Below are 26,408 nucleotides of genomic sequence, written 5' to 3'. Positions count from 1 at the left end.
ATACTCCCACTCTGTGCTGACCTGAAAGCAGCTAGTAATCTCTGCCAACCAATTCTATCTTGATCATTCCATACGTCATCTAATACAAGCAGAAATCTTGTTGCCTTAAAAGTTTCTGAGAGCCTTATATGAGCCTCATTAAAATTGTCAAAATTAGGTTTTTCCCCAAATGCAGATTCATAAATCTTCCTAGTGAGCGATATCGGATCAAAAGTATTGGAGACACACACCCACATCCTCATGCTGAAATGATTCATTACCCTTTTATCATTGTACACGAGTTGCGCAAGAGTAGTCTTCCCAACCCCTCCAACCCCGACTATAGGTAGAATAGAGAAATTCCTTTCCATGGATTGAGAATTGAAATTGAGAAGCTCGTTTAAAACCTCCTCTCTCTCTTGATCACGCCCAAACACTTGGCTTCTAACAGCTAAATGGGAACTAGTTTTACGCCCACTTGTGATCTCAAATGGATACTGCTGCTTTAAGGTATAATCCAACTTGAAGAAATCCCGCACACCAGCAGCAATCTCATCTAATCCCTTGACACCCTTCTTTAAACTCTCTAAAGAGGAATCCCAATGCAAGGCATGCTCAATAAGAGCTCTGAAGCTAGAGGCAGCATTACTCACCTCGATTTTTCTTCCGGCCTCTGTTTCTTCTTCCAGTAGCCGGTACTCGATCTCATCCATCACGTCCTCTAAAGCATAAGCAGCATCTTTGAGCTTCCAGAGCCATTCTGCAAGCGCCGGGCCATCATCTTGGATTTGGCCCCGGCCGACCGCGTCCACGACAGCTTGGATCCTGGGGAGGGCTTCGTCCAGCCTCTCCAGCTCATCGCCAAGGCCGAGCTGTGTCGTGTACTGGTCAGATGCGTAGGATACGAAGGCAGCGATCCGCTTAGCGAAGACGGGCGATAAAAGCATCCCGCCGGTCGACGATCCCGATGCCATTTGGGGAGCTCTTTTCCTTCTCCTCTGTCACACAGGATCGAGCAGTAGACAACGAAAAAGAGATGGATTTCGCTTCTCCCTCAAGGATCAGCAAATAGAATATGCAAGCGCCTATGCCATTCCAATGGATTGGCAGGTGAGGTGAGCACTAGTTCTCAGAGATCGAGCAAAGCCGTGACCAAGTTCAGTTTGAAATTAGTTTCGAATCGATTTCAACTCGAGCTAAACTCACACTCAAGCAGAGTTGTTGACCAAATACACCGCAGTCCAAACTCAATATCTAAAGTGATTCGTTTTATTATAATTGTCTTATCAGCATTTTATCTATAAATAAACATATTAATAAGTTCGACGGCTTCTTTCATATATAAGCTGTCGATATGTTAGTCTAGCTAGTGTTATATGTGTAACAACTAACAATAAATAAAAATTAAATAAAAGTAGACTTAACTAAATTTGTCAGCATTTCAAATATTTTAAAATAAACTACTGATTAGTTCAGTAGTTTATATATATATCACTGATAAAATTAATATTTTATTTTATTAATTTATAATAAAATTAATATTTTATTTTATTAATTTATATTTATAAATTAATAAAATAAAATATTAATTTTATCAATGTTTTATTGAAAGTTATAAAGAGACGAATTTATTTTGGTATTAAATTTGTGGTGTCGTCCATTTTGATAAAAAGAATTTAAGAGATGACTAAGTTTGGTCAAAAACTTACCTTAACAAGCTGCTCATCAACAAATAATGCTAAAAATGCCATGCTTTTCATGGACAAGCTAGATTCATGCTTGATTTACCGATATAGGATTGCCCTGAAGCAAGTTCAATTCAAGTTTGAAACAAAGAAAAATATAGCAGCCTCCAATCATCTTCTCTCAGTTAACCAACTGCTGAGAAGGCTAGGATGATATAATGCTTTTGTAAAAGAATTCTACAAATTTGGGATGATCGTTATGGATTGATCAGATTGATCGCACATCATCATTCATCAACCACTCTGAGTTCGCGTAAAATATACCATCAAATACATACACCATAAAAATAATACTGGAGAAGTGTTGAACCCCCTTTTTCCAAGATTTGCATAAATTTAGCAGTCCAAAATCCCTCTTTCTCTCAGCCTTCTGGCAGGCACATCACTGAGGTAGTCAGAACATCTGAAAAGAAAAAAGAAGACAAAAAGAAAAGGAAAGGAAAGGAGAAAAAGCAACTCGTCCTTAAAATAGTCAATCTGTTAACCAAAAAGACTGCTGTCTGGTATATTGCCAACCTGAATGCAATGAGATCAAAGCCTGTTTTGGGAGCATACAAGTAAATCATGTGTATAGGAACCAATCTACTGCTTATTGGACAGCTTAATTTTGAAAGGAGAAAGGAAACTATAGTTTTCATGGGAATTTTGAAGATAGAACCATGCCCTAGGATGTTATTCCTCAAACATATATTGGGCACTGTCATGCCCAGCTATTGTAACTAGCTGGTAACATCTCATTTCTCAATCAAGAAAAAATGGCACCTTTAAGTGTAACTAGAGGAAGGATCTTGGATCACTGCAATCTATTTTTAGTTTAACATATGGTACCTACATGGTTTTGGTTAACATCAATGTTTTTTTCCTGGTAATCTTTTATATACAAAGAAGAACATCTGTAGGGACTGGCACAGAGCAGTCAGTAGTCAAAATTAGCAATTGAACATTTGAACTTTAATTTGGTAATTGCAGCATGCGCCTCATGCTGCGGCATGAACAATGCGTGGACCTCTAAATAAAATGTACGAAAGAACAAGGGAAATCTAAAATAACAAATTAATTTTAAGATGTTCTGTTTCAAACTTTGTATTTCCTTATTTGCAAATCACATCCTGCCTCTTCCCCAAGAGGAACATAATACACCCTGGGTTAGGTTAAGCTTAAAACAGGATGAGAATGAATATATGAAATATTCAATTTCTTCAATTATTAGTATAGTTACCTTAACCTATGACCATATTCAAGTTCTGTTGAAAAACTTACAGTATCCATGTTATTTACTCTTTTTACTAGAGAGAGAGGTACAAATTTGCATGGCTCAAACAGCAAGTTCTCTCTTTTAAGTCATATATTGATCTAATGGAAATCCAAAATATAGCATACAAGTATTTTGCAAATCCATAATATTGTTAATTTGCAATGGACAGTCTTAAATTTTTGGTGTTTGCTTTTGACATTTGTAATGCTTATAGTTTCAGTTTCTAATCGAACTATTCATGCATAATCGTATAGCATGGATTGTACATATGAAAACGATGGAAAAACTGTGCGTGAGCTTAAGTTTGGTCACCTTGGATGACACTAACTGGACAATCAATTGCTTATTAGTGTCCCAATTAAAGTTGATTAGGCAATTTGGGTAAACTTCTAATCGAGCAGCTGCCACATCCTAAATTATCGATATCACCTTCTTCAGTTATATTAAAGGGACAAACGATCTTATCCTAAGGTTGTGGATTAATGACAAAAACCCAATTATATTGCATTAAGCCATGAGATAAAAAAAAAAAAGAATAGTTGGCAATATAACTAGTATGGAGAATTCTTAAAGCCAAAGGTAGAAAACTTTCGTGATCTTATTACAAGACAATTATTTGGAATATAACTTAAAAGAAAAAATATGTTGCAATGACTATTCATGAAAAATTACAAACAAAATAATAGTCTAGAAAGAACTAAAATTTGAGGGGACTAAGAAAGAGTACGTACCAACAACCTGGAAAGGATGACACCACTTTCACTAGTAACAGATGAATTCTACAGGAACGTAGCCAATCTTCCTAGATGGTCATGTTGGGCAACTTGGAGCACCCTCTGATCTTCAGGTCTTTTAGATTGGACATTACTTGCAAACCCTCCAATGATGCTAGTTCCCTGCAATTTTCTATCCACAGCTTTTGCAATTTTTTCCATCTTCCAAGTGCTTCTATGGATGCAAGAGAAGTTATGTTTGCACAGTTTTTCAGTTCCAACTCAATGAGATCAGTGACCTTTTCCAAACCTTTAGGTAATGCTGCATCAAGGTCACCACAAGATGCCATAACAAGGAATTGGATTGACTGTGGAAGGAAGCTTTCCGAGACTGTGCGTCCCTCCAGCTTGGGACACTCTTTTATCACCAGTTTCTTCAGGGAGACAAGTTTCCTGAACCCTTGTACGGGTAAATGCTTTAGCTCTGGACAGTTCAAGATTGTCAAATCTTCAAGTGTTGTAAAATTTTCAGGTCTCGCAAACAAGCCCTCAGCTAGTGACGCGAGGCTTGGACATGACGCAATCCGCAACGTAGAAAGAGATGACGAGGAGCAGTTGTTCTTACCGTTCTGCTTTAGTTTTGGTAGAGCAACCCATGCTACATTTTGTATACTCAATTCTTTTAAACTGCAAGGCAGTGGGTTTAACAACCTCAGCTTGGGGCATCCAGAAACCCGGAGACTTGTTAAACATGGAAACCATTGAGTTGCCCCTGCTCCTCCATACAACTCTTCTAGTACCGGCAAATCATGAATTACTAGCACTTGCAGCTGCGGGAAATTGATAATTCCAGCAACTCCATTGGATTGATAGCCAATACTTTGTACTGCATGCATATTTTCAAGGCACAAAGAGTTAAGGCAGGGTAGCTGTTCAAGAGGTGAGAGGTCTGCCCAGCCATTGCAGCTGGAAAGAACAATTGATTCTAAGGCATAGAGAGATTGAGTTGTCATCCAAAGTGGTCGCCTTCGACCCATATATCCAGATATTTTCAGTACCTTGAGATCAGAACATGGTTTAAGGAAATCAAGTACCTGCTCATCAAACTCACAGCTTCCACCTGTGCGGCCTTCCAGAACCCACTCTAATCTCATTGTGTGAAGGTACTTCTTATCACTCAATTTGACTTCGATAACGTCCCTGATTCTTGTTACATTTTCAAGATTTTGAATGCCTAGTTCACGAAGTTCTCCTAAGTCTCTTAACTCACTGATTTTGTGTCCATCCTCCTTGGCCACACAGAAAATATCCAGGTTTTGAAGGGAGGTTAGTCTCCCAACACAATCAATCATGCAAAATAATTTCCAGGGCATAATCAGGTGCCTAAGATTAATAAGGTTGTCTAATCCATTCAGATGTTTGAGTTGACAGGCTTGCATACAACCATGGTGTGCTGGTGTAATACTCATAACTTGCAGGTGGTAAAGCTTATTAACTGATACAGGAAGATGACTAATAGCAGTATCATCAAGATTTAAGTAGCGTAGGTGTATAAAATCCCCAATGCAGTCAGGAAATGTATGCAAGCACCTGGCAGATAATTTCAACACACGCAAGTTCTTCAAGCCTTTGAGCTTCTCATGAATATCAACATGTAATTCAGGGTGGTATCTGTCAAAATAAAGGAAAAGGGCACGCAAATTTTTGAGGTCAGAGATCTCAGGTCCAGAGAGCTTGCTAATGTCAACAGATAAGTGGCGAACAGTTTTTGGGATATTCTTCGGCATATTACCCATGACTCCCGAACTTTCACTCTGAGAAACAAATTGTGCAAGATCATACATTTGATTATTCATGACATAATACGAGTGGGAGTCACATGTTTTACAATAAAAAAAGGATTTCTCCAAGAGATGATTGAAGTAATCATATCCCTCATCCTCTGGTCGTCTTTTTGCATCTGTAGGCTGCTCAACCAGGCCTAAAGCCATCCACATATAGACCAAGTCGTCTTTATCAAACTCATATCCTTTAGGAAATGTTGTACAGTATGTAATGCAAGGTTTCAAGTGTGAAGGCAGATTTTGATAACTTAATCTCAGAGCTGGCATGTAATCATTTTCACATTGTTGCAGTTCCCAAATGTCGCCATCTAAGACATCTTTCCAGTGCTGTTCATCTAAACTTTGGTTCAATATCCCTCCCACAGTCTCTGCAGCTAAAGGAGAACCACTCAGTTTTTTCACAATTTTTTTTCCAATCTTCTCCAATTTCTTGTGATAAGTAGGGTCCTCATAGCGAAATGCGCACTGCTTGAAAAACTGCCAGTAATCATCTCCACTCAAACCCTGTAAGAAGAAAGGTTCTGTTTTAATCCCCATCATCTTTCCAACTGCTTTAATCCGAGTTGTCAACATGATCACACTCCCACTCTCTACCAATTGGAAAGGAGCTAGTACTTCATCCCAACAAATTCTATCATCATCACTCCAAACATCATCTAACACGAGAAGAACCCTTTTTGACTTCAGTTCTTCTGAAAGCTTCCAGTGAATTTCATCAAGATTATCAAAATCAGTTTTCTCCCCTAATGCGGATTCGTAGATCTTCTTAGCCAGTGAGATTTGATCAAAAGCATTGGATACACAGACCCACATCCTCTTTCCGAAATGATCCTTTGTTCTTACATCATTGTAGACCAGCTGTGCAAGAGTAGTCTTCCCGATCCCCCCATCCCCAATTACAGGCATAATGGAAAATTTCCTATCAATGCATTGCGATTTGAAACTTAGTAGTTTGTTTATGATCTCTTCTTTATTATTATCTCGACCAAATACTCGAGTTTCAACAATTAAAAGGGAACTAGTATCACGATTGCTCCTGTTTGATTGCTGCTGCTGCTGCTGCTGCTGCCTTAAGATATCAACCAGCTCAAAGAAATCATCAACACTAGAAGCTACCTTAACTAACCCCCTCATAGCATTCTTTAGCCTCTGTAAGAATGTATCAGTGATGGTTCTTCGATCACTCACCTCGATTTCTTGTTCAAGCCGGTAGTACTCGAGCTCATCCACCAAGTCATCTGCCTCGTAAGTCGCATCTCGCAGCTTCCACAGCCATCTTCCTACAACTGGGTTCTCATCCTCGATGTTGCCATGGTCCATCGCGTCCAAGAGTTCTTGGATTTTGGGGAGGGCATTCTCCAGCATCTCGAGCTCGTCCTTCAAGCCGAGCTGGATCTTGTGCTGCTGGTTTAGGTAGGATACGAGTGCTGTGATTAGCTTAGCAACGGAAGCCATTGAGCGGTGGTGTTCTCCTCCTCCTTCCTCCTGAGTAGACACGAAGGCTTCTTCGGCTGAATTGCTTGCGGCGTAGACATTTTTTTTCTGGTGAAAAATTCATTTTGCACCATACGTTTAAGGATTTTACAATTCAGGACATATTTTTCTCTATTGCAATTTCCAAGCAGGTTCTGCTCTTAAAGTTATCCCTTAAAAATGAGGCTGAGTGCATTTAGTTCTCGTTTATTTTAAAAACAAGATTAATTTTTAAAATAGGCATTTCTCTTTATTATTTTTAAAAAGAGATCTTTATTTTAGAATTAATTATTTTTATGTTTACTTATATTCTAGAATAAAAATATAATAATTATATTTAATGTGATATAAAGTGAGACAAAAAAAAATAGTTTATTTTTATCCAATTATTATGAACGACTTTTAATTTGATATAAAGTAAATTAATAGGATAAATTTTAAGAGTAAATTAGTAATTAGATTGGTGTATAGTATAAAATGAAATTTTAATTAATAATGTTTGTATATTAGAATAGAGTTATTATAATGTTTTAACTTTATTTTTATTTATTTTTTGCAATAAGGAGTTGTACTCTAAATAAAATAAAATTTATTCCTAAAATAAAAGGGAAATTAAATCATGTGTATTTAATAATTTTAATCACATACGGCTTTAATTCTATAGTTCTCTATTAGATTTCTGATTACACTATGCATTCTATGTTGTTATATAGTTTCTATACAAACCCACATTTGCTCTAAGAACGAACTAAATCTAATAAGTAGATCATATAGCAGCAGATGGTGGGCATCGAGAAAGAAATTTTAGCTCAAAGTTCATGTAGCCTATTCAGAGTCAACAAGAAAGCATTACAAATTCTCTCTTTCTATAAACCATTTATTTTTCGATTTCTTTTACAAAATTATTATTGAGCATCTTACATTAAGGTTCTGTGTGCGATGAGTAGTTTATTTCAGGTTACTTTGGTCATGGGAGAGATGCAGAAGCAAGGGCATAGACCATAGGCAACTATATTTTTTGTTTTCTATAAGCACAGTATGCATGAGATTCTTTGATGGGCTCTGTAATCTCATAAGCTCAGGTACCTCGCAATGCTCTTGGAACCCTTAAAAGACATTAACAACAGTCATTGCTAACTCATGAGATGGGCTGCACCTTAAAATGCTTCATCTTCCTCGTAGCTGTGTTTAGGTGGTGGCACCGTAAATGATTTGAGAGCTTCGTTTTCACCATGCATGTCGCTGTAGTTGCAATCCATTGGTCATAAAAGGAGTTGGTGTTCAGGCAGAAATCACCCAGCACTATCAATAAGAATCAATAGAGTTATGCTGTATTGGCATTGCTCAAGTTAGGCCCTTAAAGCAAATTCATTGTTGCTTATAGTTGTCACTTGTTATAGTGATGTTTAATCTCAAACAAAAGTTCCATAATACTAATAGTTATGGAACATAAAATGTATCACAAGAGGAAGAACCTGTCTTTCACCTTGTTGGAGACATTAATGATCTCTCGAATAACCTGACAAACATACTGGTAGAAGAGCCACCTGAAAATGGAATGGAAGTAAACCAAACATCTGATAAGACAAACAGAAAAGGGGGTGTAAAAGAAAGTATAAATGTGAAGGAAACGAGTAAAAGTTTCTTACGCTGATGCAGCAATAGCCCCTCTTCTGTTCTTTTCCTACTTCAGTTGTGATAAGATCCTATAATTATATCGGGGATGTGTTCAATCTTGGGCCAATCAGGACCTGAACCTTCTTGGCACATCTCCTCCAACATCGGATCGCAGTCAAGTATGTGCAGAGTTTTCAGCGACAACGGAAGTAGTGGCATTGACTGGAGTTGACTGGCATTATTTAGTATCAAAAGCTGGAGGGAAGAGAGACTTTGCAGGTCTACAGGTGGGAACTGCTGAGAGTCAACTCTGGAAATTCTTAACTCCTGTAGACAGGTGTGATTCTGTAACATCCATTGTGTTATTGAGGATTTGAATTCAGAAAAATATTCAATTGTCGCAACTCGGACGGAAAGGCTTCTCAATGGCTCTGTGCATAGCAGTGAGAAATTATCGATGTGAAGCTCATCCAGCACTGAGGAGGAACCTCCCATAAATGCCTTTTTAGCAGCAGCAGCAAGTTTAGAGAAGAATCTATTTGGCGAGTACATGAGGGCTAGAAAACCTGGTAATCTCTGCAAAAATGCTAGCACTTCACTAGCAAGAACTGAGAAATGCTGGAATGTAGTTAGTGCTAATGGTGACGAAGCCACTGCAACCAACTTGGGGCATCCTCTGATTGTCAGACACTTGAGAGATGAGAGAGCTTGTAAACCATCTATTGATTCTAGCTTTCCGCAATCCTCGATTGACAACTTTTGCAGTTCTTTCCATCTTCCAAACACTTCAAAAGATGGAAGGCCTGTAATATTTGCACAGAGTTTTATTTCCAGTTCAGAAAGATTGGTGATCTCTTCCAGAGACTTAATTAATATCTTATCCAGATCACCACAAGACACCATTTTGAGGAGTTGGAGTGATGGAGGAAGAAAGACATCTGATGTTGCACATATCTGCAGCTTTGGGCACTCATTTATCACCAGTTTCTTGAGAGATATGAATCTCCTGAACCCCTCTGTGGGCAAATGCATCAGCTTTCTGCAGTTCAAGATCTTAATATCCTTCAAAGCTGTATAATGTCTAGTATGAAGTAATAAACCCTCAGCTAGGGACAGAATTCTTGAACAGCCATCTAGCTTCAGTGAAGCAAGAGAAGATGAAATTGATGAGCTCTCGCACTTGTTGTTCGAACACAGCCAGAGCACTGGAAGAGCATCCAATGCTGCATCACTTATAATCAATTCTCTTAAGCTGCAAGGAAGAGGGGGTAATATCCTCAGCTTTGGACATCTAGAGACCACAAGTTTTCTCAAACATGGAAGCCATTGTATCATCCTTCCCCCTCCATTCCACTCTTTCAGTTTGGACATACTGCAAAATTCTAACACTTGCAATGACGGAAAAATTATAGTCTTGGCACTATAGTGAGATTGACCAAATCGTTTCACTGCATCCATATTTTCAAGACATAGGTTCGTAAGTGAGGGCAGCTCCTCAAGTGGTGAGAGGTCAGTCAATCCTCTGCAATTAGAAAGTTCAACTGATCCCAACTCAGGGAGAAACTTAGTTGTCATCCAACATGGAATCATGAGACCTGCATATCCACGTATCTTTAATACCTTGAGCTTCAGATATGGTTTAAGGTGGTCAATTACCTTATTGTCAAACTCAGAACCTGCACTTGTTTCCCTGTGCTTTGAACCCCACTCTAACACTAATGTGTGGAGATGCACTTTCTTCTCCAAGTTGGCTTGATTAGCCTCTTCATGGTTTCTTACATTTTGAAGATTCTGAATGTGTAATTCACGAAGCTCTCCCAAGTCCTTCAACTGATAGATACTTTGTTCACCACCCCTTGTACAGAAGAAATTCAATTTCTGGAGGGAAGAAAGTCCCCCTATACCACCTATAATGACTATGTGTTGTTCTTGGGACATAGTCAGGTACCTAAGTCTGATAAGGTTGTTGAGGCCATTTAGGGGTATTTGCTGAGGTCGAGTATCACTATAGTCGTATTCCTCATTACTAAAACTCATGACTTGCAGGTTGTAAAGCTTACCAACAGATTTAGGAATTTTAGTATACTCAATATTATCACAATGCAAGTAGCGAAGGTGTATAAGATCACCGATACAATCAGGAAGGTTATGGCAGTACTTGGCAGACAATTTCAATATTCGTAAGCTTTTCAGCCCTGCAAGCTTCTCAAAAATAACACAATGTAACCTGGGATGACGTTCGACACAATGCAGGAAAATTGTATGCAGATTTTTGAGATTGGAGATATCGAGTTCAGGGAAATTGTTATCTTGAACTGATAAGTGGCGAACAGTATTTTGGAGACCCCCTATGTTATCACCTAAGACTCTAAAACACTCACCCTGAGAAACAAATTTAGCAAGATCATGTAGCAGATCATGCATGACATAGTATTGATGGAACAAATGTGTTTTAACATCAAAAAATGATTTCTTCAATAGATCATCAAAGTATGTATATCCTACATCCTCCGGTCGCCTATTTTTATCCTCCTGTACTAGACCTAGAGCCATCCACATGTGAACCAGTTCATCTTTATCAAACTCATAATCTTGGGGAAATATACTACAAAACGTAAAGCAAGGTTTCAAGTGTGAAGATAGATGCAGATAACTTAATCTTAAAGCTGATATGATGTCATTCTCACCTTGTTTTATTTCCCATATTTCACTATGTAAGATATTTTCCCAATGTTGAATGTCTAAATTGGCGCTCAATGCCCCTCCCACAGTTTTTGCAGCTAAAGGGGACCCTTTTAGCTTCTTGGCAATCTTCCTTCCAATGTCTTGCAATTTTCTATGACATTCAATGTCCTCACCAGGAAATGCACACTCCTTAAAGAATTTCCAATAATCATCTTCATTTAAACCCTCCAGGAAGAAAGGTTTCAGTGTGTCCCTCATCATATTTCCAACTGTTTTCATCCGAGTTGTTACCATGATTATACTTCCCCTCTCTACTGATTGGAAAGGAGCTAGTAGATTCTGCCAGCTAATTCTATCATTGTCATTCCAAACGTCGTCTAAGACAAGCAAAACCCTTTTTGACTTCAAATGTTTTTGGAGCTCGTCTACAAGCACATCAGGATTTACAAAGCCAGGTGTTTTCTTGGATGCCGATTCGTAGATCTTCTTGGTAAGTGAGAGCACATCAAAAGTATTGGAGACACATACCCACATCCTCAATTTGAAATGCTTCTTTACTCTCTCATCATCGTACACATATTGAGCAAGAGTGGTCTTTCCAACTCCTCCACCCCCAACTATAGGTAGAATACAGAATCTTCGTTCGACAAATTGAATATTGAAATTTAGCAGTCTCTTTATAACCTCCTCTGTCTCATTTTCTCGCCCAAACACTTTGCCAGTGAGCAAATTGGTAGTCTGGCGGCTACTCGGGATCAAATGCTGCTGCTGCTGCTTTAAGGTATCCACTAACCTGAAAAAATCTCCCACATCAGCAGCAACCTCATCTAATTCCTTCATTACCTTCTTTAACCTTTTTAGAGTAGGATCCTTATGCACAGCACGCATAAGAATAGTTTTAAAGCGAGAGGCAGCACGACTCATTCTGCCATTTTCACCCTTGATATCTTCTTCCATTTGGTGGTATTCGAGCTCATCCATCAAGTTCTCTGCCTCATCAGCCGCATCTTTGAATTGCTGTAGCCATCGTTCCAGGTCTGGGTTCCCTTCCCTCATGTGGCCGTTATTGACTGCGTTCACGACCGCTTGTATCTTAGGAAGGGCCTTCTTAAGCCTTCTCAGCTCATCCTCGAGGCCAAGCTGCATAACCCACTGTTCCTCTGCATAGGCTATGAGTGCAGTGATAAGGTTACCGGCGATGTTTGATACGAACCATCCACTAATCATCAGCTCTGACGCCATTGGAAAGCAGCTGCTCCTCCTCCTCCCTCACAAGTACCCAAGGGTTGACAAAAGGTAGCAGTTTTGCTTCTTTCAGTAGAATCAGCAAATAGAAGAAAGCATCCACGCCCTTTTCTCATGTCCTCTCCACCTTCAATGCTCTATATAAACGTGTGCCAACTGCCAACATCATCCTCCATTATTTTTCTACACCCCAGCTGGCAGATGGACACATGCATGGAACATCCGATAGTTGACTTCTGTGTGAATTGCCACCGAGATTTGTGTACTCACCGTTTCCATCATATCTGTGGAATAGGACATGTCTGATGTAATAGAGATGGAGATTTGCCAAGGATACCTTTTTTGACTCTCCAAGTTTGCCTTTTAAATCTTATGCGAGACTGACTCATTAGCCAAAAGATAGGCAATTACTGTATCAGATGCGAGAAGGGCTATCGACTGGATTGAAGTAAGAAGGTTTTACTGATCAATTTCTAGTTTCGCAGTGGATCCGTTTAAATATTGGATATTAATCCTACCCGATATCTATAATCGTCAAAGTCGTCTCAAAATCCATTTCGGTAGGGGTGAAAATGGATACCACACGGATTGGATAGTGCTAAAATTGTATGGTAATCATATGAACGAATAGTAAATTTAATTATTATATTGGCCAAGTATAATTATAAACACATATCTTATATAAAAGAATATTTCACAATTATTATAATTTTATTTGAAATTTATTCTTGGGTTTAATTACACCGACACCTTATGTACTATACTCGATTTTCACGAAAATCTTCTAAACATTTTTAGATTATAATGTCCCATCTAAGCTTCGGGATAAATTGAAACAGCTAACGATAGTGATGGACAACACTCAATGGCAATAATACCCTAATAAGTTAACAAGCTCATCAATTTAGCCAGCAAAATAAGATAAAATTATGAAATTATCTAAATACTCTTAATTAATTTATAGTTTTTTTAAATGCCCTGCTATCTTCCTTCAACAAACCTGATCACCTATCATTGAGAACCACACCTCCCATTCTCTTTCTTTCTCAGATAAAGTCATCATGGCTCCAACGAGTGCGCCAAGGACAATGTAACTCCGGCCAACGACGAGCTCAAGCAGCTCTAGGGCAAGGCCAACACTGGACGCCAAAGGAGGGTGGTTGTGTATGGCCATCTGCTTTGTGGTGGAGTTGATGCGGCAACGTAAACATAAAGGGAGGCGTCGTGAATACAACACCATTGTCGTGGCACTTGATCATTGCTCTATTGCGTTGCCACCTCCCTTTTATCCCCCTTGCCGTCGTCCTACTCATGCATCGCCGTTGTCATGGGTGATAGCATTGTCAGGAAGGAGGGAGAGAGAGAATAGTAGGGGGGAAGAAGGGATGGAAGGAAAGAGAGAACACGGACGAGGGATGAGGGTATATTTGTCCATTATTATTGGATAAATAGAAGGGTGATATTGGAATTTTTTAAAATTTAGGAGAGACATTGTACCTTAAAAAAGTTTAAAGAGTCTCGGTGAAAATCTGAGTATATTGCAGGTATTGTCAATGTAAATTAACCCTATATTCTTCTAACTCATATTTATATCTGCATGGATTATTCGAATATGGATGGATACGCATTTGGATATCCAGTAAATCTTGGATATAGAACCGGATCGGATAAGATTAAATTCGACCCGTTTTCCCACTACCGATTAAGACAAGTGTCCATTTGAATGGGATCCGGGTTATACCCGCATCGTGGTGTTCCGCACATCCACACAGACCGTTGCTGTGGAAGATTCACAACCTCTAAGTTCCATCACCGATCTCTGTTTTGTAGTATGTTCATGCATCTACTAGGGCTGCAAGAACAGGAAGGAACCCTAAAACCCTAGATATCTCTCGCGTTGACCTCAATGAGCTACTTTCAGAGACGAGCGCAATCAAAAGATTGAGGGCTAAGGTTTTGTATTTGTACGTGGTATCCCTCATTCTTGAACTCTCCCAAAGTTCTTGGTACTGTTGTATTTCTTTTGCCTTTTCTTGATTGGACACTGTTGTTTTTAGCTATTATACCGATATGCATTATCACATCCTCTTTTTGCAATTGGATTTATATTATCCATGTCTTCTTGCAATTAAATGCACTTTAGATCGAGTAGATAGTGTAGTTTGAAGGCAAAATAGGAATCAGATCATGCTATCTTTGCACACCGTTCGCAGACTCTGTGCTGCAATTGATGCTTTGTCGATCACTGTGATTGCTGCCGTTATCTCTAAATCAAGAACAAAAACTGATCTTGCCGCCTATGCTAACTCTCCGAATCACTATCAAGAAAACCTCCCAACAATTTCTGCTTGTAAAGCTGCCATTTTGAAAAATAGAGTCAATCCCAAACCTGAATCCAAACAAGAATGCCCATTGTCCAATGACTCTGATCCTAAAATTGTCAGTGAGCCTGCTCTTTTGAAGATTAAGGCAGAGAGAGATCCAGAAAAGCTTTTTCTCCTCTTTAAGTCCAATGCCCATAACAGACTTGTAGTTGAGAATCGGTTTGCGTTTGAGGATACAGTGTCACGTCTTTCTGGTGCACGCCGCTTTGATCTTATTGAACACCTTCTTGAGCACCATAAGACCCTTCCTCAAGGACGTCGAGAGGGATTTGTTGTTCGGATCATAACACTGTATGGAAGAGCTGGGATGCCAGATCATGCTCTCCGGACATTTCATGAGATGCACCTATTTGGATGTCCTAGGACAGTAAAATCTTTCAATGCCACACTCAAGGTCTTGTCTCAGGCAAACAAGTTTGATGACCTCTGGGCTGTTTTTTATGAGGCTCCTTCCAAATATGGGATTGATTTGGATGAGATTTCCTATAATACTATTATTAAGGTTATGTGCATAATGGGCGGCTTGGATTCTGCTTATTGTGTAATGCGAGAGATGGAGAAGGTAGGACTCAGACCGGATGTCTTCACATATACCACACTCATTTCTGCCTTCTATAAGCATGGTCGGCGTGAGATTGGTGATGGGCTTTGGAATCTCATGAGGCTCAGGGGGTGTTTGCCAAGTCTCACCACTTTTAATGTCAGAATTCAGTATTTGATTAGCAGAAGGAGGGCCTGGCAAGCTAATACCCTGGTGCGTAACATGTACATTTATGGTATAAAACCAGATGAGGTAACATATAATCTGATCATAAAAGGATTTTTCATGATGGGTGAGTTTGCAATGGCTAAGAGGATCTTTTATGCTATGCATGGGAGGGGATGCAAGCCAAACAGCAGGATTTACCAGACCATGGTTCATTACCTTTGCGATGGTCGGGAGTTTGATTTGGCATTCAGTTTGTGCAAGGATAGCATGGAGAGGAACTGGTTTCCGAATGTTGACACCATCAGTAAAGTTCTAAAAGGCCTTATGACAATTTCGAAGGACAGGAATGCTAGGGAGATAATGAAGTTGGTTTCTGCAAGAACACCTTCCTTTTCAACTGATGAAGTGAAGGTCTTTCAAGACATATTATCCCACCGCAGGACGCAGAAACAGCATTAAATGGAAATACAAACTTTTTGGGCTATCACTTTATGGTGAATGAAGAGCTTCACCAGCTTAGCTCACATTCTTTTATTTTTGACTCACTAATTGGAAATACAAGCTTGACTGCATGGAACAGACATCTGGTCATGCTTTTTCAGAGCATTGGAGTACTCCATTAAAACAAGTCAGAGTGCAGTTTAGAGCTAAGCTCCTGGCAGTAATTGTCTTGTAAGTTAATTATATTTTTATGTTCATGCGCATCACCAATATTTATTCATGTTATATGTTGTTATCCACAACACACTTTCTTTCTACGTCTATTCTATTCGCTTCCAATGAACTTTACCGTTGTCTACTGCTTTCACTATAAAATGGAACATATGTGGGATACTATAGAGTATAGACTGAACTAATTACTAATTAGCATTCCCTGTCTATCGCAATTTAGTCCCTGTCCCAAGATATTGGAGCCTAATTTGCTATCCTAGTACCTAACTTTAGCTCTTCAAGTTTTACAATATGACAATATGTTTATTCCATTGTTAACAAGTAACAAATACTAACACAGATGCATTCAACTCATGCTTTAGATTTACTGTGAGTCATGGTATTGTAAAATGAACTTATGTTGATTGCGCGACACTGTAAGTAATTACCCCTAAATGCCGTGCACGACAACATGAGTTTCACACTGGAGCCATCAAATTATTAATTTTAATTACTCGAATAGCTTGTTCTTGTAGACAAAAGCAAGTATCTACGCAAACCATCTCCAGGATTCTGCAAATGATTATCTAATCTTTGGTAAATCCATTAAAAGCTTTTAATATACGTAAATATCATGTGCCATTGATTGAAGTCAGTTTACGATGGCATTGTGATGTTTTTATATTTCTTTATCCGAATTTTAATTCTCTAGTTCATTGCATGCAAATAAATATGTCGTCATTTATAAAATCTAAAAAAAATTACTACTAGACTAGAATATCATAATATTGTTTTGTAATGTGCTTATGAATCAAGATGCATCTTTCAAGGACAGCTCCTACCTTATTTGAAGAGGATTATGACTGATATACATACTGAAATTATTCATCTACATTTCATATAAACAAGGTGTGTGTGAGTAAATTTCTGCTTAAATATTATCTGATAATGATATTGATTGTCTTTTCAAGACTCAAATACATTATCATTCGAAGTTACTATCAACCTGTTAAAAGCTGGCCGACTGATTGAATAGGTAAAGGTAGCTAGGTCCACAGTCACTCTTATGACCTTTTGTGCCAACTACAATTAACCCATGATATTAGAATAATAAAGATATTAGGATAATTCTACTTAGACCTTTTAAATTATTACTCTTTTTTCACATACCTCCTTTGATTTTTTTTGGTATACAAAGACCCCCTAAAATATTGAAAATCTCTCACTCTCCTAACACTATAAACAAAAAAGGTGAAAAAAAAATATTCAAAATTCACCTCTACTTATAATGTCGAGAGTTAAGTTATTTTTTCTTTGATAATTCTTTATTTGCCCTCGAACCCTAGTTCTTTCCTTCTCATTCCTCCTTTCTTCTTCGCAGGAGCCCTCGGGCATGACTAGCCTCTCGTCCCTCAAACTCGGGAGTCCGTCTGTGTTTGGTCTCTCTTTAGTAGCTTCGTCAATCAGAAATCAGAAATCTTTGCAACCAAATTGCCATCTAAGACTATGTTCTAAGGCTTTATTATACTATGAATGATCTACTCGCTGTTCTTACCATGCTGCAGTCTTAGAGGATTAAAGACATGACTCTTGCTTTCCACTTAAATTATTTTTGTGTTACTATTCGACAACGTGTGTTAAGTCAATCGAGTCAAGTTAGTTAGTTAGATTTATATATATTTTTTTAAAATTTAAATAAAGCGGATAATCTACATATGAATCTAATCTGCTGGGACTTTACTCCTATAAATATAAGCGGTCATGGGTCGACTATTATCAGGGAATGAGTCTTGAGTTTAACCAATTTACTCTTATCGCCTTTATATTTTATTATAGCCGTTAGATCGTCTTTATTTTCTTAGGAGTAGATCGTAATCTGACGGCCGCCGCAACGTCGAAATTTTCACTTCTGTCCATTTCTGACCTTTTTTCATTGTTTTATTTTTAACTTTTCATCTCGACTTCTGATTTACGTGAAACTAAAGTTATTAGATCCGTTACTCGTGAGGCTACTACTATAAAAAAATTTCATAATTTTCTTACTTCTAGATCAGTCCATATCTGATTTGTAATATTTTGAAAGTTAATTGTGACTTCATAAGTAGTGATTGGGTGTACTTGTTATACTTTGGATGGTTGGTCAGGTGACAAGAATTCTTGTATCTTTTGATACATCATTTTGCATTGATTTCTCCTTCTGACAGCTATTCTTAACTCTCTCATTGCATGAACTTGTTATATTGGCTTATTCTAAAGTGCCACTCCTTCAGAGTTGAGATGCATTAAGCTCAATCTAAGTCTTGAATAATTTCTATTAAACGGTTCTAATTACTATTTGATTGTCTTAAATTTGTACCTTTGTTCACATAATATTTTTCTGAACCACAAGATGGAGGTTAGCAGTAGGTTAGATTAACTGCTTAACTCATAAGCTTTCCTGCTTTAATGGCTGTCTATTGAAGGCACTGATAAACTGGAAATTATCTACTATGGAATCTTATTATGTTACATTATCTAGAACTAGCTTATTATATGTTCCCCTTTTTTACTATAAAAAGAAATGTCAAAGGCTTGGAATTTTCTATAGAATATCTTCTTGGTAGCAAAGTGGATAAATCCTTTAGATGTGACATGGTGAGTTATTTACAATGTTTGACATTTTTACGGTCTCAATGTACAGTGGTACTTTGCACTGCAAATCTGCAGCTAAGCATTCGATTGCAAACGATATTGCGAAGGACTCAAAGGAGTTACATCGATGGCTTGAAATGACCGTCCAGGTGTCCTGCATCCCTGAATGAGCACCTCCTCAGGATGTGGCTGATATTTCAATGGCCTCATCCACAAGGAAGCTTTTGTGATCTGCCTCGATGTTATATTAGAAGCATCAGAAGCATGGATCGCATATGCATATCTGCATTTCAGAGCGGCATTTCTTGTATGTATGCAAGGTCATTGCGCCAGAAATCTCTTGACCTTGGGTATTTTTTAATGTCAGAATGCTTCCACGAGAACGGGTTATGTCCTCAGTTCCTGAATCAGTAAAAGAAGGCAACCAAATCTGTAGGCTTGTACTTTCGGTTATACTCTCAGATGCTAAGTGGCAGGATTGTGATCAAGAATTTTACATTAACGTTATTACAATAATGTGGAGCGAGGAGGCAAAGAAAAGGAGTAAATATTTCATTCAGGCACAAGGGAATCCTTGGCCAGCTATCAGTATCTTTTCCGAGAACGGCCCATGCTTAACCTTTTGGCAACTTCAATCGAACAAATTTGAGATAATCTTTTCTGAATTCATATCTTGCTCTCTAATTCTTTTCTCATTTGTTAAATGCACTCAGAGTTCATAATTTGTTTGGTGGTTGGAGGTTTTCAGCGTACAGATTGTATTCTTTTTTGAGGAAAAATAAAGTATCAGATTATATTCATTCTCTATTATGTACTCATGTTGTATTTCGAACGGAATTTGATTTAGTTGAATTCAGTTGACTACTTAAGTGAGATGCTTTGTTTGCCTACCCTTGGCTATAGATGTGCGATATGATAAAGATTTCTTCTCTTGCTCTTTAGAAGTCAACCTTGGGGACTGACTATATGTAATAAAGAGTGATCCATGAGAATAAAGACCACAGTAAGGGGCTTGATATATTTTTCTTACCAAAAATTAATTAAGAAAATGGAAAAATATATTTATTTCAAAGCGTATTTTAACTCTCTTATGCCACCTGCAACTCACGTGCGGACAAGATAAGATGAGCTCACGAAGAAAGCTTAAAGAGGTGGTGGTATGTGAATTTTCTGCTCCTCTCTTCCCTCCACCTTCAAAATCTTTACGTTAAAACATGGCCTTCGTATTGCACCTGCGATCCTTCGCCTCCTCCTCCTCCTCCCTTCTCCGGTTTCTATCCAATCCTTCAAAACTTCCAACCTTCCAAACCCTAGACGTAACTCTAAGGACTCGGCGCTATCGATCTGGGAGACTAAGGTCTCTTCCTCCCCGGTCGCGCTTCCCGACGATTTCCGCCTCTCTCCCTCCCCTCGATCTGACCGAGGATAACATCCGTCAGGTCCTAGTCGACGCCAGATCCGAGGCAAGATAGCCATCTCAAATTTGTTCAATTTTTTTTTCTCGGCTTAGTTCAAATTCTTATCGCGTTATAGTCCGAATCTTGTTGGGATTGTTATATGTTAAATGGCAGGAAGTTAAGGATTTGTTGATAATTTAGTAGTATCAACAAATTTGATGTTTTATAAATATTTACTCGAGTATCTTCTCTTTTTCTTTTTTCATGATTCAGTTGGGTCAGATCTTTGATGCAGAAGTTGGGATAACAGGTAAAATTAGGTACACTGTTCGATTGTTAGGTTAGTGTATGTAGATGCTATGATTAAAGTGACAATGGATGCATGTAGGAAAGGTGGATCTTGCTGAACTAGATGGCCCTTATGTGAAGCTCAGTCTTAAGGGACGGTTTTGGCATACCCGTGCCACAGTTCTGGCACGGGTTGCTAATTATCTTAAGAACAGGATCCCTGTAAGTTACTTATATGTGCTTATATGGATATCTTGTTTGGAATATATTGAATACAGCAATGTCGCAATGTTATTTGACTAGGAAATTTTGGAGGTGGAAATTGAAGATGAGAAGCAACTAGATGATAGCCCAGAGAACTTCTAAGGTAATTTTAAGTTTTTGTTTTTCAGTACTTAAAGTTCAGAGTTCAGACAAGTTCTAGCTAAAGCTTGTATGAAGAATTATGATGTCCTCATGATCCATGCATTGCCTTGGTATTAAATTGGTTTTGATATAATGGCATTTTCCCTTCTACTGTTGTATTAGATTCTAGTAATATTCCATGCTATATTTATTTAAGTTTCATAACATGATTTAAAACTGTCTTTGCCCATGAGCGACGTTCAAGGTGGCTGCTTAGATGGAGTGTAATAGTCAGTCCCTAATGCAGTCAAATATGATTAGCCCTAGTTAGCTCACTGTGTGCTGCTTATACTAATTTTTACTTCTTATTGCTACTAATTTGGGACAAACTATAGAATCGCTTCTTGTACTGGACTCAATAGGTTCTTTTTCTCAAATACTTGATGGGTTCCAACATCAGTTTTAGCCTTCTCAGAAGGTGACAGATATTACGTACATGTAAGAATTACTGACAAGTAATTCAAACTTACCCCTGAATGCATCTCCATTGTTCTGATCATCACCTTATCATTCTTCATTAATTTTTCTGTTTCTTGATTTTCATGGCAAGAAAATCTTGAAGTAGTAGAAAATGAAAATAAGGAAAAAGAGCTTCCAACAAGATTAGCATAAGAACAGAGGATGGCTTAACATGGTTATCATGAAAGAACCCTCTTTACACGAAAGCACTGTCGGAATCAAATTGTTCTCACATGATTCATTGTGATGATAATAGGGTAAAATATGTGGTTTAGAAGCCTTATTGAGTGATTATACAAAAACTTCCAGTTGAGTGCCAGCATAGAATTGGACAATAAAGGAGCGCAAGCATTTAATCTGTAAAGCTATTTGGTGGGGCGGAAAACTAACATACATACTTTTGAACTTTGAAATGATGAATTTAAGTCTATAGGCAGATTGAAATACAAATCCAACTGGTATGTCTTACTAGGAATGCATATGGTTTATAGTGAAAAATTACCGTGCAATGCTGGAAGGACTGCAACTAATTTATGAAGATAATGTTCAACCCGATCTGTACGTATTCAAATGATTCACATGCTAACATAAATAGCTTGTGTAATCTGAATGGTATCAGCTCCATCTGTTCACATCTTTTATTTTCACATATCAAGTCAATCAGTTTCTCCTGCAAGTTTTCTTAATTTCTTCATGAGGAACTTGGTTTTGCCAACCAATACTGCATCTACATCTGAATGGAATACTAATCTGGTAGTAGTTAGTAAAGTTAATCACTAGTTTTATCTTTATTGTCCTTCATATTGACCTATACATAAGTAGCTGCTGTGACCCCCCTTCTTATTCCTTTGTCTGCCTCACTGCCTGTCTTGTAGTTTTGAAGGGTTTTGGACCCAAAACTTCTTTGCTGGATTTTTTTTTTGTTGAATCTTATGTTTCTGATTCACTTTTTTATTTGATTCTGAGTATAGTTATCTAGTGAACATAATATTTGTTATAAAAAGCATTAACACAAGCACATGAAAATCATAACTGTAGTTCTCGATGAGTTATTGCTTATTAACATTGATATATCTTGTTTCATGACTTGCAAAATTGTATCTGACCAGCTCTAGTTCATTTCTCTTGATGTTTTTAAGTAAGCATCATTTGGTGAGTTAGGGTGGCGTAATTCCATTTTTGCACGTCTGTATAGCCAAAGTTAGCAAGTAAAACAGTAATTCCATTGTCACTATTGTGCTCCATAACAACTTCAATCAACTTTGCAGGTTTTTCTAGAACCTAACATGTTATTCATTGGATATGATAAAAAGAAGATTATAAAGTTTAGCATTATAATGTCATCCAGGGAGTATAACATACTTGTATCATGTTCTTTTTATCAGGAAAATACGGCATAATATATTTCAAAGAAATCAAATTATTTGTTGGCCCCGCTACAGCAATGTCTTTCTAATACATAGCTAGACATCAGATAGAAAGAAGAGCAGCATCTATGCCAAAAGCAACCCTTCTAATCTTTATTGTGGAATGAATGATGATACAGCTAGTTTCTGATGATGAGCTAATGTTTGCCTACAAGTAGGGAGGATGGCAAGAAATCGGTCTTGGTAGTACTAAATAACCTCTTGAAAGATTTGTTCTTAGCCTACTTTAGATTCTTTGTCCAAGCATTTAAACCTAAATTAAATATTTATCTCGCTTCCCGTTTAAAGGTTTGTCATTGATATATGGATATTTATGCTTATATTATAGTCGTCCTTGATTTTGTATTCCACAATGATGGCCCTGCAATTTATCATCTATTTTCCTTCCTGGCATCGTCCATTCTCTGATGGCAATGATAAGGATGAGAAGTGGATGCCGAGAATGTGTAATAGAATTTTCCACTAGCAAATATGTGACTGATATTATGTCCTTATAATAAAAGCAATTTTATCATCATTTCATCATATATAGTTTGTAAGGATCCTATCTACCATGACCTTTTTATTTGGTAAACTGATGAACATTTGGAACGTTAGTAACCTTGGTTTCATCTATTATTCGTAATCATCGATGAGAATATCCTTTGCATATTATAGTTATTTTGGTTTAATGCCCGTCGACATGATAACCACCCACAAGCTGACAAGCTTAAAAAGATGGACAAAAATGTTTTCATTCCTTCTTTCGGCTGTCAAATAATATCTTTTATATTGTTTGAGATTATGTCTAGAGTTATATCCACTATCATTTACAATAATCATAAATAAAGTCCATCATATGACGCGAGCATAATTGGACCAGGAATGCCTACGGGCCTTGGGGGGTGGGGTTACTGGTGAGTGGGGTGGGGGAGGAGAGAGAGATTTTATCATATTAGTAGCCCTCTCAATGTTATATTATTTTTTATGAAAGTAATATTAAAGTTTTGAGAGAGAGAGAGAGAGAGAGCTTAGGAGATTTTTTTACCAGATTAACCAGCCCTCTCAATGTTATATTATTTTTAGTGAAACTAATATTAAAATTTTGAAAATTTTGTCAGGGGTCAGGGTGGCAGCCTTATTGAAACCTCATCCGTTCTGCATTGCACCTAACAATAGTACAAACTTCGGATAGGAGGTGTTCTTTTGTGAGATCTTCAGAACCACATGGGTCATGCCATTTGCCATACATGACATTTCTTTCACATACATACAACACACAAGCATTCAAGCACAAGAGTAAAAGCTAAGTTAAGTATCTTCGATATTATTATTATTATTACTTTTTTTTATTAAGTAATGCTTTGAGGTCCAATCTTTGGTTGCCTCAAGTTGTTTTAATTTATTTTTTCCACCATTAGTATAATCCCCAGTTGTCAGTCGAATTAGGCAGTATCTGATTCGAAGATCAAATTAATTAATAAGGATTGGAGAAAGATGTGAGCCACAAAGTCTGGCTTTGGTCCTCACTTTTTTTTTCATTTTTTTTTCGTAATTGGCATTCTATCATTTAAAGTTTAGTCCTTGCATGCAGGAAATGAAGAAGCTTTATAGATTTCTAGCTAGTAGATGAAATGTACCTTTTATTTACATGTGAAAGCATGTGAATTATATGGCCCATTTATGTACTTTGGTCCTACACAAATCACAAGGTGTTTGGCGCACTCACATAATAATTTAATTTTACAATATAAATGCATCAAAAAGAAAGTTTGCTTGTTCTTAAAAGCAACGTGGGATTTGGAGTGATACCCACCTCTTTTCTCGTCTCTTGAACCAAATGATTTTTTTTCTCTCTCTCTCTCTTAGAATATCTTGCATGCATTGAGTAGTTTCTTAAATCTTTTTAGAACATATATTAGAAATTAACCATCGAAGACAAAGAATTCTGGGCTAAAGCTCTTCAATCTTTCTCTAAACTATGTAACCTTTAATTTCTTCTTTAAATCATAACTGGGCTAGCCTCTTTATTTCCTCACCAAAAAGAAAAAGTTGAAGATGAAAAACTATAACAATATGTTAGAATATGTGATATTCTTATTCTAGCTTACGGATATATTCTCATCCTTATCTATCTTATCCCATTATTTAGATAAATATTATGTTAGATAAAGGATAAGAATATCTCTCTTTCGGTATCACAAGTGCAGGGAAATGTAGTATATAAAGACAAATAAATAAATAAATCAGTGTTTGAGAAGAACAAGGCCTTAGGGTTTATTATCTCACAGTATCTCATTTATCATGGAATTTTTTTCCTTTTCAGAAAGGAAAGCTAGTTATTTTTTATTAAAGAAAGGAAAGCTTTGTTGCTTGGCAATAAAGTTTCATATGCATGTCACATTCCTTCTCTCTCTAGGTTCATTATTCTTGAGGAGGCATGGATCCCACACCATCATTCCTTAGCTTAATGCCAAATCGACATCAAATCCAAATGCCAAGAAACTCCAAATCATTACTTGTAAGCTTAACCAAATCAACCTTCTTTTGTTTGGGAAGTTTGCTCTGCCTTTTGCCAACATGTGTTGATAGTTTAATCGCAACAACCCATTACTTAAACCACAGATTAATTAAATTGGGCTCTGCATCACTGTATACCATTTCATGAAGAGAAGTTAGCAGAAGAAATAATTCTTTTTACTTCATATCTCATGGCACTTCCAATAGTCTTAGTCTTTCATTAGTAGACATTAAAAAAAAAACTACTTATTTAGTCGGTGCATTTATTTACTGTGTTTCCTTCTGGAAGAATGCCTCCAAAATCCAAACAAACATTCCTACAGTTATTAGTTAAAATTAACTACCATTTCTGATCTCCATACATGGGTCTTTCACCTGTGGGACTAAATAATGCAGATGCCATCGTACGCTTCATCTCTTTCTTCCTTTTTCAATAACTATGAGTTTATTAAGAAACTCATCATAATAAATCTAAATCATACACACATCATGGGCATACAAATTTTATTATTATATATTACCTTCAATGCTTTGGATGAGATTTAAACATAGGACCTCTAGTAGCTGGGTCTCATTCAATATATTTTCAAAATTTTGAATCCACTTATTATAACTTAGAAGTGGCCAGGGCTACAAAGATAGGTTCTCAATGAAGATAGTTTCTCACATTTATCACCTGGGAGACAAGAACTGTAGGGCAGTTGGGGGTTTTGGAGTATACATGATGACAAAGAGGAAATTATCCATGAACTGCTGCAGGGCTTCAGAGAATCCTCATCATGTGAGGTAGGAAGATAACTGTTCAAATGGGAACATGAGCTTGACATGGTTTATATATATATATATATATGTGATCAGAATCCATGTAAGTACACTTTCTGCCAAGGACTATGGAGTAGACTATAGTTTATAATTTTTTTTTTTTACATTTTGGAGTACATTTTTTAGATGTCCAAAGAACTATTTAAAAATTAAAAGACAAAAGGCTCAAATTTCAGTTTT

The 26,408-nt window shown here is 37.4% G+C and overlaps 5 protein-coding genes and 1 long non-coding RNA gene across 8 annotated transcripts in view; 3 read left to right on the top strand and 3 right to left on the bottom strand.

Moving 5' to 3' along the window:
• Positions 1 to 953, bottom strand: part of LOC140799693 (disease resistance protein RGA2-like) — a 1,539-nt gene extending 586 nt beyond the window's left edge. Inside the window, exon 1 of the mRNA XM_073154161.1 lies at positions 22 to 953. Coding sequence (XP_073010262.1) covers positions 22 to 953 — 932 coding nt within the window. The remainder of the gene's footprint in view (positions 1 to 21) is intronic.
• A 1,044-nt stretch (positions 954 to 1,997) lies between these two features.
• Positions 1,998 to 7,069, bottom strand: LOC140783516 (disease resistance protein RGA2-like). The gene is made up of 2 exons (XM_073130425.1): positions 3,711 to 7,069; positions 1,998 to 2,127 (listed from the first exon to the last, which is right to left on the bottom strand). The coding sequence occupies exon 1, from the start codon at positions 6,989 to 6,991 to the stop codon at positions 3,782 to 3,784; it is 3,210 nt and encodes a 1,069-aa protein (XP_072986526.1). The 5' UTR covers positions 6,992 to 7,069; the 3' UTR covers positions 1,998 to 2,127; positions 3,711 to 3,781.
• A 1,181-nt stretch (positions 7,070 to 8,250) lies between these two features.
• Positions 8,251 to 12,646, bottom strand: LOC140783505 (putative disease resistance protein RGA3). 2 transcript variants are annotated; one of them, XR_012108151.1, is made up of 3 exons: positions 8,659 to 12,646; positions 8,496 to 8,556; positions 8,251 to 8,311 (listed from the first exon to the last, which is right to left on the bottom strand). XR_012108151.1 is itself a non-coding variant. In XM_073130409.1 (2 exons), exon 1 carries the CDS (start codon positions 12,551 to 12,553, stop codon positions 8,699 to 8,701), a length of 3,855 nt encoding a protein of 1,284 aa, XP_072986510.1. In that variant the 5' UTR covers positions 12,554 to 12,646; the 3' UTR covers positions 8,381 to 8,556; positions 8,659 to 8,698. The 2 variants fall into 2 exon arrangements, 1 of the variants encoding a protein (XP_072986510.1); XM_073130409.1 differs by lacking the exon at positions 8,251 to 8,311 and having other exon boundaries at positions 8,381 to 8,556.
• Positions 12,647 to 14,324: 1,678 nt separating this feature from the next.
• Positions 14,325 to 19,731, top strand: LOC140783615 (uncharacterized). The gene is made up of 2 exons (XR_012108159.1): positions 14,325 to 14,520; positions 18,981 to 19,731. It is a non-coding gene; the product is annotated as an uncharacterized lncRNA (long non-coding RNA).
• Positions 14,514 to 16,234, top strand: LOC140783576 (uncharacterized). The gene has a single exon (XM_073130497.1). It carries the CDS (start codon positions 14,744 to 14,746, stop codon positions 16,106 to 16,108), a length of 1,365 nt encoding a protein of 454 aa, XP_072986598.1. The 5' UTR covers positions 14,514 to 14,743; the 3' UTR covers positions 16,109 to 16,234.
• Positions 19,732 to 20,086: 355 nt separating the features above from the next.
• On the top strand, positions 20,087 to 24,415 carry LOC140783595 (uncharacterized). 2 transcript variants are annotated; one of them, XM_073130536.1, is made up of 5 exons: positions 20,087 to 20,394; positions 20,602 to 20,638; positions 20,717 to 20,838; positions 20,920 to 20,983; positions 24,008 to 24,415. In XM_073130536.1, the coding sequence occupies exons 1-4, from the start codon at positions 20,146 to 20,148 to the stop codon at positions 20,980 to 20,982; spliced, it is 471 nt and encodes a 156-aa protein (XP_072986637.1). In that variant the 5' UTR covers positions 20,087 to 20,145; the 3' UTR covers position 20,983; positions 24,008 to 24,415. The 2 variants fall into 2 exon arrangements, with proteins under 2 accessions (XP_072986637.1, XP_072986643.1); XM_073130542.1 differs by lacking the exon at positions 24,008 to 24,415 and adding an exon at positions 22,866 to 23,429.
• Positions 24,416 to 26,408: the final 1,993 nt, after the last annotated feature.

This window comes from Typha latifolia, chromosome 1, assembly GCF_019914945.1.
Source record: "Typha latifolia isolate L0001 chromosome 1, TyphaL0001v2, whole genome shotgun sequence".
In the NCBI taxonomy this organism is placed as follows: Eukaryota; Viridiplantae; Streptophyta; class Magnoliopsida; order Poales; family Typhaceae; genus Typha; species Typha latifolia.
The sequence above is the reverse complement of the archived record's forward strand: the minus strand, read 5'-3'. Positions and strand labels throughout refer to the sequence as shown.

What these genes read in the sequence shown, in the direction of transcription:
- LOC140783595 (XM_073130536.1), top strand. Translation starts at nt 20,146, where the DNA reads ATGGCCTTCGTATTGCACCTGCGATCCTTCGCCTCCTCCTCCTCCTCC. An exon ending in TGCAGAAGTTGGGATAACAG is followed by an intron (nt 20,639 to 20,716) that starts GTAAAATTAGGT and finishes GGATGCATGTAG; the next exon opens with GAAAGGTGGATCTTGCTGAA. An exon ending in ATCTTAAGAACAGGATCCCT is followed by an intron (nt 20,839 to 20,919) that starts GTAAGTTACTTA and finishes TTATTTGACTAG; the next exon opens with GAAATTTTGGAGGTGGAAAT.
- LOC140783505 (XM_073130409.1), bottom strand. Translation starts at nt 12,553, where the DNA reads ATGGCGTCAGAGCTGATGATTAGTGGATGGTTCGTATCAAACATCGCC.
- LOC140783516 (XM_073130425.1), bottom strand. Translation starts at nt 6,991, where the DNA reads ATGGCTTCCGTTGCTAAGCTAATCACAGCACTCGTATCCTACCTAAAC.
- LOC140783576 (XM_073130497.1), top strand. Translation starts at nt 14,744, where the DNA reads ATGCTATCTTTGCACACCGTTCGCAGACTCTGTGCTGCAATTGATGCT.